At 48.6% G+C, this 16778-nt stretch overlaps 1 protein-coding gene across 3 annotated transcripts in view; it reads right to left on the bottom strand.

The window, feature by feature from the left end:
- The window catches only part of ATP8B (ATPase phospholipid transporting 8B), a 122489-nt gene that overhangs the window by 64787 nt on the left and 40924 nt on the right, over positions 1-16778 (bottom strand). For 2 of the 3 annotated variants that reach the window (XM_089542946.1, XM_089542947.1), the window contains exon 2: positions 12033-12135. The exons of the other annotated variant lie outside the window; for it this stretch is intronic. In XM_089542946.1, coding sequence (XP_089399072.1) covers positions 12033-12069 — 37 coding nt within the window. In that variant the 5' untranslated portion in view covers positions 12070-12135. The remainder of the gene's footprint in view (positions 1-12032; positions 12136-16778) is intronic. 3 annotated transcript variants of the gene reach the window in all.

A 16778-nucleotide genomic window follows, 5' to 3' on the forward strand; every position in this document is an offset into this window, starting at 1 on the left:
CTCTGAGCACTGTAAAACGATTCTCAGTCGGGAGACCTGTTTGTCAGAGAGATCAATGCGCGACGGCAGAAAATTGCATATATAACGTCTAAAAAAAAATAAAGACGGATTCGAGACAACCAAGAAAAATGAAAAATCGATTTCGTTATACTGGGGCGCTGTTTCCAAGCTGCACTATAGGCACCCTGCACCCGCCAGGCACCGCCACCGTCGAGGCTGCGTTCAGCTCCCCCGCGCGGCCAGTTCCTCGTCCCTGTCAGGAAGGCTCGCCCCGCGACAGCGATGGGATGGCATCTGCTAGCGGCTGCCGCTGTTCGTAGAGGCGGGATTTCGACCTATGCATTCATGAGGCTGAAAAATTCTTTCGAGGAGCGAACGTCAGGAAAGGAACGAAGCTTTTTGAAGCAGGCCATGTACACAACGTGAAAAGAGGCGGTATCTTGCGACGGGAGCGAAGTAGCAGCCCGGTACAACTGCGGAGACAAGCATCCCTGCGCCAACGAAAACCATCAAATTAACGCTAAGAAATATTTGTATCTGGTGCCTGTTACCGCTGAACTCTCACTCATTTTTTTTTTATGTAGCTATATTCCAGTAGACAGCTTGTTGCCGCAAGCTGTAGTTGCAAGGCAGGCATCGCAGGCAAATGTAAATGCGCTGCTGTCGTTGCCGTGTTTTCGGAGCGGTGTGAAACGCTCTCCAAAACGAGCCACCCGCAAGCCTGCAGTGTTCCTGCATTTAAAAAAACTTACCCTAAACTTTCAAAGACGGCCAGGCGGCATAACATTGAAGGTAATTAGAAAAGTCCACTTTTTGAGCGAGCGGCGCAAACTTGACTTCATAACATTCTCGTCTGCCGCAACTTCGGGGTTCGATGTGAAATGCCCTGTTCAAACTACGCCTTGAAATGATGTATCCATGGCGTAATCTGCCGCTCATAATTTCTCATTTTTCCAGCAACTGCCAGTCCTTATCGTTGCAACACGTGCGTCAGTGTTTTGATGATATGAGATGTCCAATGAACTAGCTTTTGCAAGCAGAAAAGGATGCAAGCTGCGGCGAAGCGCCTGTGCGCACTGAAACTCAGTGCGGAAAACATAAAACTTTTTGACTGGGATTGTGCAAAAAAGGAGTATCCCAGCTATTTCATGCAGGATTCTTGCAGAATGCGTGGGCTCGAAAAGCGGGATTTCATTGCAAGCTTTGTTTAATTTCTACACATTCAGTACAAGTACCCTAAATTTTCGACATTAGAATTGTACTAAATTATCACCCAGTCGTTCAGATGTGGAGGCAAAGATTTATCAAGAACATGTTGCCGTTGCCTCTGAAAACGTGCCTTTACTGTCGAAAAAGACGCTGGACGACACGGCGCAGTGGAAGCGAGCAAGGATTCCGAGCATAACTGGAACTAAGGTAAACGATTCTTTACTGCGCAAAATTTCGGCTTCTTCCACAGGCGTGACTGCGGGCGAGTTATGCGTGGCTTTTCAAGACCACATATTGTGTACAGCCATGCATGAGTCAAGTAAGCTTCTGCACGGGTTTGACCACTGCTTGACCAGAAACCGCGCGTGCGTGTTGCCCGTCGCGAAGGGTGGGCAGTCTCCCAATGTCGCGTCGGAAGTCCACAAAACCTTGTCCCAGGCGAATTTATATATGCATTATTGCATCCTGCAACACAGCAGTGTGTCCTGCTGTTGTTATGTGCCATTTTTTGCTCGGTAAGGACGCCCAAAACTGCTTCGGACGGCGCGCGCAGCACAGCGGAGCTGTCGGGCTGCCCCAGCCTTCCTGACAGGACGCGCGCGCCGCCGCCAGTGGCGCGCGCGTCGCGCTGGAGTTAGATGCGCAGGGTGCCTATAGTCTGTCTCTGAATACCATGTATAGAAGAAAATCGCAGATTTGGCAACGACCACTAAACTGCGCTGGCGCTAACTGATGGTGGAAGGGTTTGACGCGGGAAAAAATTGGTTAAAAGATGTTTTATTTTTCACTCCTACGTGAATACGCTCTAAGTTGCTCCCCCCCCCCCCCCCCCCAACTTTTTCATTTTTCTGTGTGTTGACCTGTAGACTTGACAGCACTCTTACAGGATGCAAGGGCACGAAACTTGGCCAACTTTCCAGATCTGACGGAAGCTCTTAGGCGAACGACCAATTTGACAATCCCTTTTTGATTTCCTTCTTTTTCCCTCTCCCTCTCGCAAGAACGGTCACGCGCTTGCCCATCCATACAAATGACGCAAGAAGCGGGGTCACTCCAGGCACAACTAAGTGCGAGGACTGAGACTTAACGACGGTTCCGGTAGGGGGCAAAAAAAACAAAAAAAAAACGAACGAAACAAAGACAGGCGAAGCGTCGGGGCTTCTCGGGGCGAGTTCGACCGCAGACTACTTCAACTGAGTCCGTGCCCCAGCCCTTTTTCCACTGGCGCAGGCCTATCCTCCTCCCACCACGCCAAGAGGATGGGCACAACGGAACAACCAACTATAAAAAGCAAAAGGGGGAGAGGGAGAGACAAACAACGCCGCCATGAGCGGACTGTCACTCGCTCCTCGTCGCCCTCAGTGCAGAAGAGGAGGAAGTTCCGCAGAAACGGGTCGATATCAGAAAAGAAAAAAAAAAAGATTGAACGCCAACAAGGACGGCGAAAAAACAAGAACGGACCAAAGTCCGGCGCCTTCACGCCCGCCCACGGTCAGCCCCAACAACGCCGGTTTATATAGAATCTCAAAAGTGTACGGGAAGATAAAGGAAAAAAAAAAGGAGTAGGACAATGAAAAGGAACTGGGCCGCTCTGCACTTTTCAGGACAGTAGAGCAAAGAGGAAGATAGAAAGGGAAGTAGATGTCACGGAGATGAGAAAGCACCGATCGAAGCGTTGCGGACAGGACTTCCTCTCGACTCGCGCGGCCCGGGGGCCTAGCACACACGGAGAGAAGATTGAGGGGGGGGGGGGGGGGGGGGGGGGGGGGGGGGGGGTGCGGGCGCTAACGCGTTTCCGGCCATCCGAGTGACTCGGCCCCGGTTCAGGAGGGACGAACGAGGACAGGCTGATGGAAGCCCCCACGCGCGCAGCGTCCCGAAGAGCAGTAGGGTGCACCACGCATCGGCACGTCTCAGCTTCGAGCCAAAAGGGGGTTAAAAGGGAATAACTGTAGCACTTATTCCTCGTGGCGAACACTCAGCCCGTGGGGAAGCTACCTGTGGCTTATGATCCCTTTGCATCAGCATCCTCAAGGGAGTAAAGTGTCGCTCTCTTAGGGAATACCGGTTGTAGCGACGCACTTCGATCGCAGAGGAATGGCTCCTGTAGCCCCTTTTAGAACTTTATGTGCGCATTCAGGCGAGGCAGGTGGTCGGCCGGCTGGCCGCAAGTGTCTACGCGAATTCGAAATTAAACTGTCTGGAAGTGAAGAGTTAAATATTGAGGGAATGGTCGCATGCCAAAAACCAAAACAGGAGAACACGAGGTACGCCTTAACAGTAGAGGACTACGGATTTATTTCGGCCACCTTAGGGGTTTCTTTACATGCACCGACATTTCAGAACACGCGAACGTTTTTGCACAACCCACGCAACAAAACGCGTGGCCAGGGCCCGAACCGGTCAAATCGTGTTTGACTGCCGAACTGCACAAGTCGCTGAGCCACCGCGGTCGGGTGGAAGCGAACGCTATGTTGCTAAGCGAACGTTAGGATTTCTTTAACTGTCATGCAGTTTCCTTTTTTTTTCTTCTGTTCAGCGTACTGATTTACCAGTGTAGTACATGCACATAATTGTCACCACCGTCACCGACATTAACCCATTAACTACATCAGCAGGGTTTGCGCCATTATCAATCAATCTATCAATCAATCACATACACGCGCACATACAAACCGGCTGAGCTCACGCACAGCAAGGCGATGGCGACGTCTGTAATGACCCCTTCAGAATCTGGTGCAATGCTATCTAAGCGTGCTACTATCGCGTTCGCATCTCCAACATATCTAGTTCAGCATGTCCTCAACCCTAACGTAGAACATTTTTGCTCCTTAAAGGAGACAAGAAGAAAAGTAAGAGCGTGGTCCAACCCATGTACGAGCAATTGACAGCCCTGCACGTTTGCCCTTCTTATCGCCTTGACGCACCCGTTGTTTCGCCCGCAACCCAATCTTCGTTGGGCACGCCCCGCGGAGGTATCCACAAACCGCACAATTTGATTCCGCAATCGAGATTCCGCACCAGCGCAGCCGCCCTCAGACGACATGTGTACTGGCCAGGCGAGCAAAACGGATATATATGAGCCACCATTTTTTCTAGCTTTTTTTATTTTTTGGTTGGAGGTGGAGTTAAGGGAAGGGTAGACGAGGGGACAGGTATGTTGGTAAAATGTAATTCTTTAAATTTCGTCGTCACTTGAGTCCAATGGGTGGCGGCGCAGTTTGCACATTAAGAGTTTCAATTGTGCCCACGAAAATCTTACGCACGTAAAAACCCACGACACGTTATTGTCATTTTCACGTTCGTCGTCAGCGTTGCAAAGACACTGACAAGTACACTGCGCCAGAGAGAAGAAAAAAAAATTAAGACGGGGAGGGGGTGACACAAAGAAATTTGAGCGAGTTAGGCATATTCATCGATTTTCTCAAGTCCGTCGATACCATTGATCGTGAAACCCTGTTATCAAAGTTAAACACGACGGTTTCAGGGGAGTGTTCTTCAGTTGCTATAGGATCCTATTAGCAGTGTCGCCGCCAGCCAGTCGTTATCAATAATCATCTTTCTGAAGTGACAGCAGTTCGCACAGGTGCCTCAGGGCAGCATTTCGGGCCTTTGCTCTTTTCTGTTTGCATCAACGATCTAGTTAACGTTGACAGCACAGCAAGAGTTACCATATACGCTGAAAACACGAGAATACTCCAATAACTAGGCCGTATAGAAAGCATGTTATTTCGAACGCCAATCTGCTGCTAAACTATACTATATTCTCGGAGTATCAGTAATTAACTCCCCACAAACAAAGATAAAACGAAAGCCACCCCGTTTAGGCCAAACGATCTCAACGTAGACGCACAATCCGTACGTTATCTGAGCCCTAATAATATTCAAATAGTATCTCAAGCCTGAATGTCTCGTTATCTCACAAAGACGCAGTTGCAGCTAAAATTTTTCGCGACACGGGTATCCTCGACAAATTGCGATACTACGGACCTGTTAGCATCAAACATTTACAACTCCTCGTTTACTTCTCAAACCAATTACTGTCATCTACAGTCGAGCACAACTACTTGGTCCGATATTGCTAAACTTTACACAATACAAGAGAAGAAAATCCGTGTAGCTGTGAACGTTGTATACGATAGCCACACTGGTTCTCTTTCCTCCTGAGATTTATACAAAAAAGCAATACCATTAAGCGTTATAATAGCGAAATTAAGCAGAATAACAACATTTTAGGTCACATGGGAACTGGTTTGGTTTGGTTTGGTTTGTGGGTTTAACATCCCAAAGCGACTAAGGCTATGAGAGACGCCGTAGTGAAGGGCTCCGGAAATTTCGACCACCTGGGGTTCTTTAACGTGCACTGACATCGCACAGTACAGGGGCCTCTGGAATTTCTTCTCCAAAGAAATTCAGCCGCCGCGGGCGGGATCGAACCCGCGTCTTTCGGGTCAGTAGCCGAGCACCATAACCACTGAGCCACCGCGGCGGGGCACATGGGAACTCGCAAACTACATGCACGTAACACGCGCAATACTAAACCCTGTGAAATACCACCAAGCGCGCACTAATTACGGATGCCAGATGCTACGCAATACCCTCCTATCGCTTCTGAACGAGGAAAATGTATCACAGCCGCAGTGCTGCGTTCTAGTGCACCTGCATTTATGTGTCTTTTTTTGCACTTCACTATATAGTGTATAGGTAATTAAGCGCTCTTTGTTTCTCTTGTAAATATCGTTTCTGATGTCTCGAGTGCTTTTGTGCTGCCGTTTGTTGCCCATTCCATGTATGCGGGGTTCGTCGCACAGCCCGTTTAGAGGCTTTTTTGTTCATGGTTCTCAACATCTGCGATGTTATAATTATAAATGAAATGAAAGTTAAATGAAAATAGCAGCAGGAAAAGGAAGAATAAAAAAAAAACATCAAAACTCCGTTGAATATCCCAGCGCACTCAGTACGAAGTTACAATTAAACGAATTTTAATAAAGTCTCGAAAGAAGATTTTAAATAAATAAAGAGCCAATCAGACTGATGACGCTCAATAACTGAGCTCAAGCACACTTTACAAACACAGCCAGAAGGTCAAGGGTCACCAGAGAATTCCAGTTCCTACATGAAAAGGTCAAAGGGTCCCACGGCGCGCATACAGCAGGAAACAGCGGGCCACACTCGCACCTAGATCTGAATCGCCATAGCTCCTTTTCAGCGCAAAAAGAAACAACAAAAAACGAGCGGAACTAATCATTATTGCAAAGGAAAGCACGACGCCTGTAGAAGTAGCGAAACACACAAAACAACCCGTTAATTAGTAACCGGATCTCGCACGCCTGCTGCCGATACCTCTGTACAAGAGGAGTTTGTAATAATAATAATAATAATAATAATAATAATAATAATAATAATAATAATAATAATAATAATAATAATAATAATAACAACAACAGGATATGAGGAAACAAAAATAAATGTATTTCCCTTCACGGTGGACACCTCAATCATGCCGCGAGGGAAGGGATGAAGTAGAGAGTAAAAAGAAGGAAGCGGGAAAGAGGCGCCGTAATGGAGGACTCCGGAAAAAACTTTCGACCAGCTGTGGTTCTTCAACGTGCACCGACACTGCGTCGCACAGGGACGCCTTTTGCAATCCTCCTCCATCGAAACGCGGCCGAGATCAAACGATCGAACCCGTGCCTCGGCAGGCGAATGTCACAGCAACATCGTAAGAAAGGAAACGGGGTAACACAAAGCAGAGGCAGCGTACGAGAGCGGCAAAACACACGAGCCACGCGTGCTGCCTTCAGGGGAAGCGGCACTCGGTTTACACACGAGGCACGCCCGATCGCGCGATGGCGCGATCGAACATGTGACCGCGCCGGGAGACAACGTGCGGCCTGGGACACGTTGGCGACACACACGCACACAACAGAAACGCGGAAACCTTCAGCTTCTCTGTGTTCCAGCACGTGCGAGACTTTCTCGTTTTGCAATTATCACTCCCGCCTAGTGTTGTCGATGTTCATCCGCAGCTCTGTCTCCGTAACATCTTTGCTGACAGTGGTCAGAAATATCGAAGTAACCTTGCGAGAAGACTGTAGGTAGCCGAACTGCCACTGATAACACTGCGTCTAAGAAAAATTATAAAGCAGCGAACAGAAACAAATGGAAGAGAACTAAACAGCGGAACTCGAGAACCTTGAGTGGGTTGTTGCGCGAGTTGCTTACGCATTGTTTGAAACCTGCGCTAGAAGACAGGCACTGAGAGAACGAGGCACACACACACTGCGCAAGGAGGTGGTGTAAGAAAAGGGACACGTGACGGGACTGACTGTCCACTGTTTCTTCATGTGCACTATAGTATATGAAGAAACGCTTCATGAATAAAATTCAGTAGTCAGTTCAGCCCCGTAAGTGAGAGAGAGAGAGAGTGTGTGTGTTTTTAACAAGACAAATTTATATGGCGATAAGAAAATAAAGGCAATGAAAGTATAAACAGTACAAGTAGCCACGTCGAAAATGACGGTAAAGTGAAGGCTCGACGTATCCGACAGTAGCTGAGCGAGATAGGGAAGACAGAGTGCCTTACAGGGATCCAGATCCAAAGTTTTTGGGTGTCCGATGTTTTTTTTTTTTTTTTTGAATGAGGCCCACAGGCTTATTAATCATGAAAATGATCTCAATACACCAGGGAAAGACGCAGCGTTAATAATTCATTACAAACGATTCCGTACCGGCAGTTCAGGTCTCGCTTGGCGCCAGCATTGAAGGGCACAATGATGTCACGGCCGACCGGTCCAACCTGGACTACCACAATACTGATGACGTCGGCGTCGCCGGTAAGCACTGGCTGTTCCTGAGAGCAACCACTGGTTCGGTGACGTCACAACAATTGGGGCAAGTGCACCCTGACGTCACACGAAGTTGGGGGAAATGCCAAGAGATAACATTCAAAATCATAACAAATGACATTCCACTTAACGCCTGCAAACTAAGCATACTATAAGATATCTCCTCGCGCCCATAACAAAAAAAAATCGTTTGTTCGCGTTAGAAATGTGGTGCCTGGATCCCTTTAATAGCAGCAAGCAAGTGACGTCATTCAAAGCGCGGCTAAGCTCATTCGCGCAGCGCCGCGCCGTTCGGCCATCCGAACGTCTAAAGGGACAATGAGGCCGATTTGAATTCGACCTTTACTGATCGATTACCGCGTTGTAATGACAAAAAGAGGCCACTTTGTCAGGACACAGAGCTTTTATAAACTAAAAAAAAAATAGAAAAAAAGAAACTGAAAAAAATTATACACAGGTATCACCTGTCTTTTTTGTTTTTCACGAACAAACTGCAACGAGTTAAACTACTTTCCGATATAAGTAAAACAGCGCTAGACACGGGACGAAGGAAGAACAACACAGCACAAGGCGCTAAGAATAGGGCCCAAAGAACTAGAAATTGCTTGTTCTTCCTTCGTCCCGCGTCTAGCGCTGTTTTACTTATATATGATGTACCAACTTGCCCAAGCCTCCGCCTTAATACTTTCCGCTCGCGGACCTCTGCGGCTAGACCGCACCGCCATCCACTTTTAACCTCTGATCACGGAGTCCACAATTTTCTCGTCGACGTCATCGTCAAAGTAACGAGTATGAATCGAATCCGCAATAAATAAAATTTTCACCTGCTGCCGAACGAACATCAATATAGTCACAAAAATCCACAAAACAGAACCTTATAAGTAACAAAAAATCGTATGACGTTGCCCTCAGTGCCTTTTTCATGAATTTGAGCTCGGGACAACGACACACGGTCTTTTCCAGCTATTCGCTATTGATTTCCCTCGTTCTCACAAACAGCAGTTTTTCAAACGAACGCCAGGCGTAGCGGTAGTGAATTCGACGCGCGTGCCACTCTTTATCTATATAGGCGCAAACACGCGGGGTGTTTGACCCTACCGCCTGTACTACCTCGCACCACCGAACTTCTGGCAGTTTCCCAAGACCGATGAAGCAACGTTTGAATGGAAAGCGCTTCTCGTCCGAAGTAGAGGTCACCTACGTAGTGCGACGTTGGTGTTGTCATGATTCTCCCACGACAGTATGCAAAGAGTGCAAGGGCGGCGGGAGGGCTCAAAGTGATGCGCTCTTTGGAAAAAAAGATGTTCTAAATTTTATTTGAATTCTGAGCTCGTCTTTTCAACACGGGAACTCGATCTACACGCTCCGAACATTCTTAGAAACTTGAATTATTGTGCTGTGCGGCCGATTTTCCTATTGATTATAACTAAACGTCCCGGCTCCCTCCTTTTTTATTTTTCGAACTGACCTCCGAAAGTAGGAGTCAACCAACGCATGGAGTGCCTTTCAGCCAGTTGCGTGGCGGCTTCGCTTTCGCTTTCATTTTGTTTTTTAGGTTTGGTTTGGTTTATGGGGTTTAACGTCCCAAAGCGACTCAGGCTATGAGAGACGCCGTAGTGGAGGGCTCCGGAAATTTCGACCACCTGGGGTTCTTTAACGTGCACTGACATCGCACAGTACACGGGCCTCTAGAATTTCTCCCCCAAAGAAATTCAATCGTCGCGGCCGGGATCGAACCCGCGTCTTTCGGGTCAGCAGCCGAGCACCATAACCACTGAGCCACCGCGGCGACTATTTTGTTTTTTCCGTGAATTAATAGTCTTCGAAGTAGACAACAATAGCCGCAAATATTTAGGCCCACGGAAATAAAAATACGCGCGGACTCTTTGTTTTCGCAGAACACTCCACGCATTACTACGCATGCCTCCGCCGATGGCAGAGCGGCAAGCCGGCATGCGACTGGCTGAAAGGCCCTCCACGTGTTCGTTGATCCTCCTACTTTCGGAGGTGAGTTAAAAAAAAAATAGGCGGGAGCTGGAATGTTTAATTCGATTTAATAGGGAAATCTGCCACACAGCAAAATAATTCGAAGTTCCTAGGAATGCTTGGAGCGAGTTGATGAAGTTCCTCCAGCATAGGGCGAGCTAAGAATCCACTTTAGTGTGACCCTGAACAAAAATACCTTTAACGAAAAAGAAAGAAAACTCACATGACGGTAAGCCAGTGCAACGTGAGATTCGGCGACATTTTTTCACAGTGACGAATAAGTCGTTTATTCGTTATTAATTGCCTTCTCCGGTAAAGAACGCCTGGCGTCACCATGATGCTAATCATGGCGTCACTCCGTGCGGACCAATCAGTGTGGCCCGTCAATTGACACGCCACGCTGACTGGCACTTGCACTACGCATGCAGCACACGCGCCAATCAGCGTGGCGAGTTGTGGTGACGTCATAAATGATTTCTCTGTACGCTGACCAGTCAGCGCGACGCTGTGTTACACCAACGACACCAACGCCGGCTCAGCAGTACAGGGAAATGCGACTTCAACAGCTGTCACTGTAAAAAAAAAAAAAAAAAGCTCAAGCATTTCTATTATGATGATTATTTACCCTCCGGTAACTTAACATAACCGCCTCCGAAACCTAAAACGATACAATGCATTAGATTCCGCGTTCGTGCTGCATTTCGTGCGGCGCTGAAACGGTTAATTAACTGTTTCACGTTAGTGTTGCCTTTCTCGTGTATGTAAGTACGAACTCGCTACGCCGACACGACTAGCGTACTTAAAACACGCACACAAACACCACGAGACAACGTGATCAGAGACACAACGGCGTTTGTTAATCCCAACGAGAAACGTGCCGGCTAGCCCTCTTAGCGCGACGCTAATTGCCACAGCAGGGATCACGACAGAGAGCATGCACTAGCTTCCAGATCCAAAGGGGCTGTTTTGCAGCAACAAAATGTCCGGTCAGCAGTCTGCTTCGGTAAACAGCAGAGACGAGTAAACAAACGTACACACGCATGAACCCGCACGGAAACTCATTACTTCTTATCCAGGGATCCCGGCTATTTTTGAAGATCACCAAGGAAAAGGTAAAGGAAAAAAAAAAAACAAGCAGGAACGCGCTTGAAACGGGAGCAGTAAAGGTAAGAAGCACGCAGGTATAACGCTAACGCACAGCCGTGAACGGCTGCAGAAAGGACACATATACGTATACAAAACGCAGCTACTTAGTAATCTTCCACGGCGCTTAGTGAGTGCTAACATCCGACGGCCCCACGACAACAGCTTCTTTCCTAAGAGAGAGTGGGAAGAAGAGGAAAGTTTGCTCTTTCAGGAGCGGGGTAAGTAGATGGTTCAGGAGCGCCCGCAGATAATGAGCCTTTCCTTTTTCCAATTTACGCATTTTATTTTTCTCCCCCTTCAAAAACGCTTTCTTTCGGAAGCTATGCCAAGACAGTGGAGAAGCGTACAGTGGCGGAAAAACTCGCGGTTCGACGAAAGACGGTAGCCACGTCGTGGACTTTCAGTCAGTCGGTGTACACGAAAACAGGACCAAGTTCAATGAAAAACTAAACAATGCAAAAATCCGTCTTTTCCCCATTGCCTCTGACGAGCGTCAACCCGACCGCTGCCACCCCAACTCTCGGCACCAGCTACCTCTCTCCATCAGCGGGGGCGATGCATAGAAAATGGAGCTGTTACGCGCACGCGCCGTTTCGTTTACAACCCCGGCCAGCGCCGTCCAAAGCGATCGAGTGGTCACGTGATACGAGGCCAGTCACGTGATAAGGCAGCCACGTGACCAAAGTTTTCAACCGCGGCATCGGTTGAAAACTGTCGCTCATATACACATTTCTATACATGTACATACATGTGCTCATATACACTTATCCCAAAAGACGACGATCCCAGTACACATTGGGGTAGTACGCATTCAACGCTATGCTCGTTTAACGCGGCGCTCACCTTGGCGGACCTCCCGAGCCCAGCACGCAAAGCCCATGACTGGCCGCTGTCCTCAGCCATGCAAGGGCACACCGGCGGCTGCTCGCATGCGCCGCCGCTCAACCTGCAACAGTGGAAAGAGAGAATGGGGGGAAGAACAGCTTAGACACACACGACTCTCTCGAACATTACACCCAACATTGGTCACCTCGCACTTCAAGTACCGATAGCCTTTTCACCCGTAGCTGTACGTTTTCCACCTCTTCCTTTTACGAGTTCTACACACGTCGAAGCTCGGACAATCCGTAGTCCTGATAGATTGGCGGACTTTGAATTAAGCCAAAAACGACGGCATGATTACCCCCCTACCCTCCCCCTTTTTCCCTCCCAAATCTATCGCCCCAGGCAAGATAGAGAAAAAATAAAAGAAGTAACACCTCAAATTACCGACCTATTCCCTCGTGATGGTCTTGCCACTTAGTACTTTTGAACGGTTACGAGATGTTGCATTCGAACTATCAGTCCATTATGCTACGCTTAATCACGTCATTAACGAAGAGCCTCCCAATGCAAAGCGTATAAAGCGGGCAGACCTTAATTTTTTTTTTTGAAATTTCATTCGCCTTTCACGCCTGACCGCTTGCGATTCAGTGCCTCACATAGTGACCTGTATGCGCGAACATAAAGGTCGCCACGACAGCGCTCGCTCGGGGTCAGCGCAGTGCGCAAAAATAAATAAATAAAACAAGCACCTCCAGCATAACGGCGCTCAGCTCGGGCACCGAGCGCTCGCTGAAAAGCGCTGCAGCCCCTATAATCGCATAAAATCGCCGGGAGAAACGAGCAGCGGCAGCAGCCTTCATCTCGGTCGCTCGCTCCGGCGGCCGTTCATTAACTTGACGCAAAGCGAAGTTATCTGCACTTCGAAGTTTCGCCGCGCAGTTGTACATTCAGACGGAACACGGCGCAAAGAACGGAGCGACATCCGCGCAAGGGGAGTATTCTTCCATTCTCGAACGAGAAAAATGCCGCGGGTAAACGGCGAATGGAACCCGCTAGCTTAAGGCACCTTATAGATCTCTACTGTATTATAGCTGTACTGCCTCCGACGGCGCGCGCGACGGTCAGCCCGCGATCGAAAGTACTCCACGGAATACGCCTCCTTTTTTTCTATTTTTTCTCCTTCTTTCTACCTCGGTGGAGCCCTTTCGATGGCGCTGTCTATCAACGAGGGACACGTGTTGCAGCAAACGCGAAGCAAATGCCGCCACTCCGGCTGAGACTACGTGCGCGTTACAGAACAAAAAAAAAAGATGAGAAAAATTTTACGCAGTAAAAGAACATGGTCCCCCCTTCACTAAACAGAAATTTGCTCTGTTGGCAGCGGCGCCACAAAAAAAAAAAAATCGCGCCGTATAAAAGAGAGAAGGGCTCTTTCAGGAATACGCGCTGGAGAGAAGAGAGTGCTGGCCCTTTCTCGAAACGTGTACGGCTGACACTCGACTGCGAATGTATAGATCGTGATCGGCCGCTATAAACAAGTATCGACGGCGTATTCTTTGTCCATTTAGCCGTTGTTTTTGTTTGTTTGTTTGTTTGAAGCCTGCTTTGTGGCCACCTTCCCAGTCCAATCTATGATTGATCGGCGAGGTTGCTCGGGAAGAGCAGCTTGGGTCTCACAAGCCCCACCGGTGGCAGCACCTGCCATCGCGGGGGGGGGGGGGGGAATTGGAGTTGCGCGTTGCTTAGCCGCTGCACCACTGCGCCAGGAGTGGTATGAGGACTCCTGGGGAGCTATAAATGTACAAATTTGTAGAGAATGACGAATTCCGCACATATATGGACATAATAGACACATTTAGCATACCGTGTACCATGTTACCGCTACCGGTACCGGAGTACCGGGAGCCCGCGCGCAGCCAATGCGCATGCGCAAATCGCCTTGATGGCACCAGATGGCGCCAGGTACCCACGATCTGCGCGCGCGCCTCAAGCATCCGGACCAATCAGCGCACGCTCACCGGCGGTGGGCGGGCTCGCGGTACTCCGGTAACGGTAACACGGTACATGGTATGCTAAAGGTGTCTACTAACCCATTATCGCTATCCGAACAACTTCCATCGATGAACAATCGATCCGAGCATCGGAACCAAAGTGCTAGCTCACCTAATTCGCAATTGGCCTAACTATACGCAAATCGACTTTCATTTTTTTTTCTGTTCAGTCTGCCTGGCTACCTTGCGTAACGACGCGCCCGTTCGTGCCCGACGGTTCTTCTTAAAACGAGCTCAAGCCGATTCTCTGCGAAGGGCGAGACGTTATTCGCTGCAGGCATGCACACGACGGCCGCGGGGCACGCAACACGCTAACTGCGCTTTCTGCAGAGTTCTGTATAGCGTCAGCCGCTAGGTAGTGCAGTGGTCAACGTTGTGGTCCAGCAGGCTTCTTTAACGCATATATACATTACGTTTACAAAGTCGGACGAGCGCCGACATCGCTTCGTCATATCAGTATATGAAAATGTAATTTCCGAAGGGAGCAGGGTATGCGGAGTTTACGAAGGTCCCCGTACTCTATGAGGAACGCCGTTATGAGATCTCCGGAAAAATTACGACATCTGGAGTTGTTCAATGTGCACTCACACCGCACAGCTTAAGGGCACGTTTGTATGTTCACGTAACCACTGAGCTTCCGCGGCTGTTGTTTCAAGGGAAGCACTTTCGGTCACAACATCTGGTACTTCACCGGAGGCCGTTTTGTTGCAACGATGTTTCATTATCACTCGCAGAAGTCAAGCCAACTATAGCCAGATACAACTAAAGGACGATTCGGCTTTTCCACCGAAACGGATCCCCTTCCAGCCATGGCGTAGGCCGATTATCACGTGCCTGCTATAGCATGACAATGCAGGGAGTGGCAGATGAAAGGGGATGGTCCCCTCTGTGGATTGTCACGCTAGCAGGTTCCTGAGAATCGGTCGACGGCATTGGCAGGAAGGGGGTCCTTTGTCGGGAAAATAACAGTGCGCCTTTATGAAAATTGAAGCAATAAACGTACCACCTTATATATATATATATATCTGCCACTCCCTGCGTTGTCATCCTATAGCAGACACATGAGAATCCGCCTACGCCATTGTCTGGAAGGGGATCCGTTTTGGTGGAAAAGCCGAATCGTCCTATATATATATATATATATATATACAGGGTGTTTCACCTAAGACTTTCTGCAATTTTTAAAAATAAGCTATTTGAATTAGATGCGCGCTTTTCCTGTCATAGCATTGTCAGTGCTGTAGTACATCATAATGCAGCTAAGACGTGCTAACTAGCAGGCTTGTTAACCAATATTTAATAGTTAACTTTTAAACTATTACTGTTGGGCTCCTTAATTATTGAGAGGCGTGTAGCCGACTGTAAGTAATGTCCATATCCGTTTTTAGAATTTCGAGAGCAGGATTATCCTCGGCGCTGTGGCCCAACAAATTTTGGCTATTTCGACGAGTTAGGCTCACTGGAGAGGTTGCTTTGCCTGCAAGCTTCTCATACCGCATGTATTTTGGCGCGATGTAGGCGAAATTTGTTGGGCCACAGCGCCGAGGACAATCGCGTCCTCGAAATTCTACAAATGGATATGGACATTACTTACGGTGGGCTGCATGCCTCTCAATAATTAAGGAGGCCAACGGTAATAGTTTAAAAGCTAACTATTAAATATTGGTTAACAAGCCTGCTAGTTAGCACGTCTTAGCTGCAGTATGATGTACTACACCACTGACAATGCTATGCCAGAAAAAGCGCGCATCTAATTCAAATAGCTTATTTATAAAAATTGCAGAAAGTCTTAGGTGAAACACCCTGTATATATTCAAATGAAAAGCTTCGCAAACTGTACAATTAAATAGCTGTGGTTAAGGGTCAAAGAACTCGCGGGCGCCAGGCGTCTGCCGCTAGAGCGTCCCCATGTGTCACACAATGGCTAAGCGTCCCGAGCTGACCTGACGCGAAATAATAAAAAAAAACAACCAGAGCAAAGCTTTTGACCACATACTGTCGCGACATTTTTTTCTCCTTACTGTTTAGATTTCCCGCAATGTTTTCCCCCGTGCGTGTGGCGCCCTTTAATTAGGACCGAGACGTATACGACCCCGCGTTCCAGTACCATCGCGGCACAGGGCCCGCTCCCGCCGACGAAGGTCGCTGACGCGCTCGTCAGCGCGAGCGGGCTTCATTAGGGAGACCACCACCTTGACAACGGCGGCGCCCCGAATATATATACACACACATACACGGCTCGCGGGGCCAGCGGTGCTGGAAGAACGTTATCGCGCGGTCAATGCAGCAATCGATGCTAATGGCAGGACACGGCTGTGGCAGCTGCACCGCGCAGTGTCGATACCCGCCACCTGCGACGTTAATTCTTTATTTGCCGAGCGCGTGGAAACGGGAACGGGGGAGAGGGGCTAAGAAGTCGAAAACACGTCGCGTGCCTTGAGACACGCCAGCTCGGCCGGCCGCAGGGCGGGAGAAAGATCGATGGAAAGAAGGAACCAGCGAAGAAAAAAGAAGTGGGACGAGAAAGAACCGGCGTGAGTATGTCCGGTACGTTTGTACGTGCGAGTTCATGCACGTATCTGAAACTAGTAAACAAAAAAAAAAATCGCCATCTCTTAAGCGTGTACAAAAGGACTCGCTAGACGCTCGAAATTTATCGAACCTCTGGGGGCTGAATCAATGGGGGAAAAGTGCAGGGTGAGCCATTTTCGCA

Source organism: Amblyomma mixtum, chromosome 5 (genome assembly GCF_055824585.1).
Source record: "Amblyomma mixtum isolate Tamu chromosome 5, ASM5582458v1, whole genome shotgun sequence".
Lineage (NCBI taxonomy): Eukaryota > Metazoa > Arthropoda > Arachnida > Ixodida > Ixodidae > Amblyomma > Amblyomma mixtum.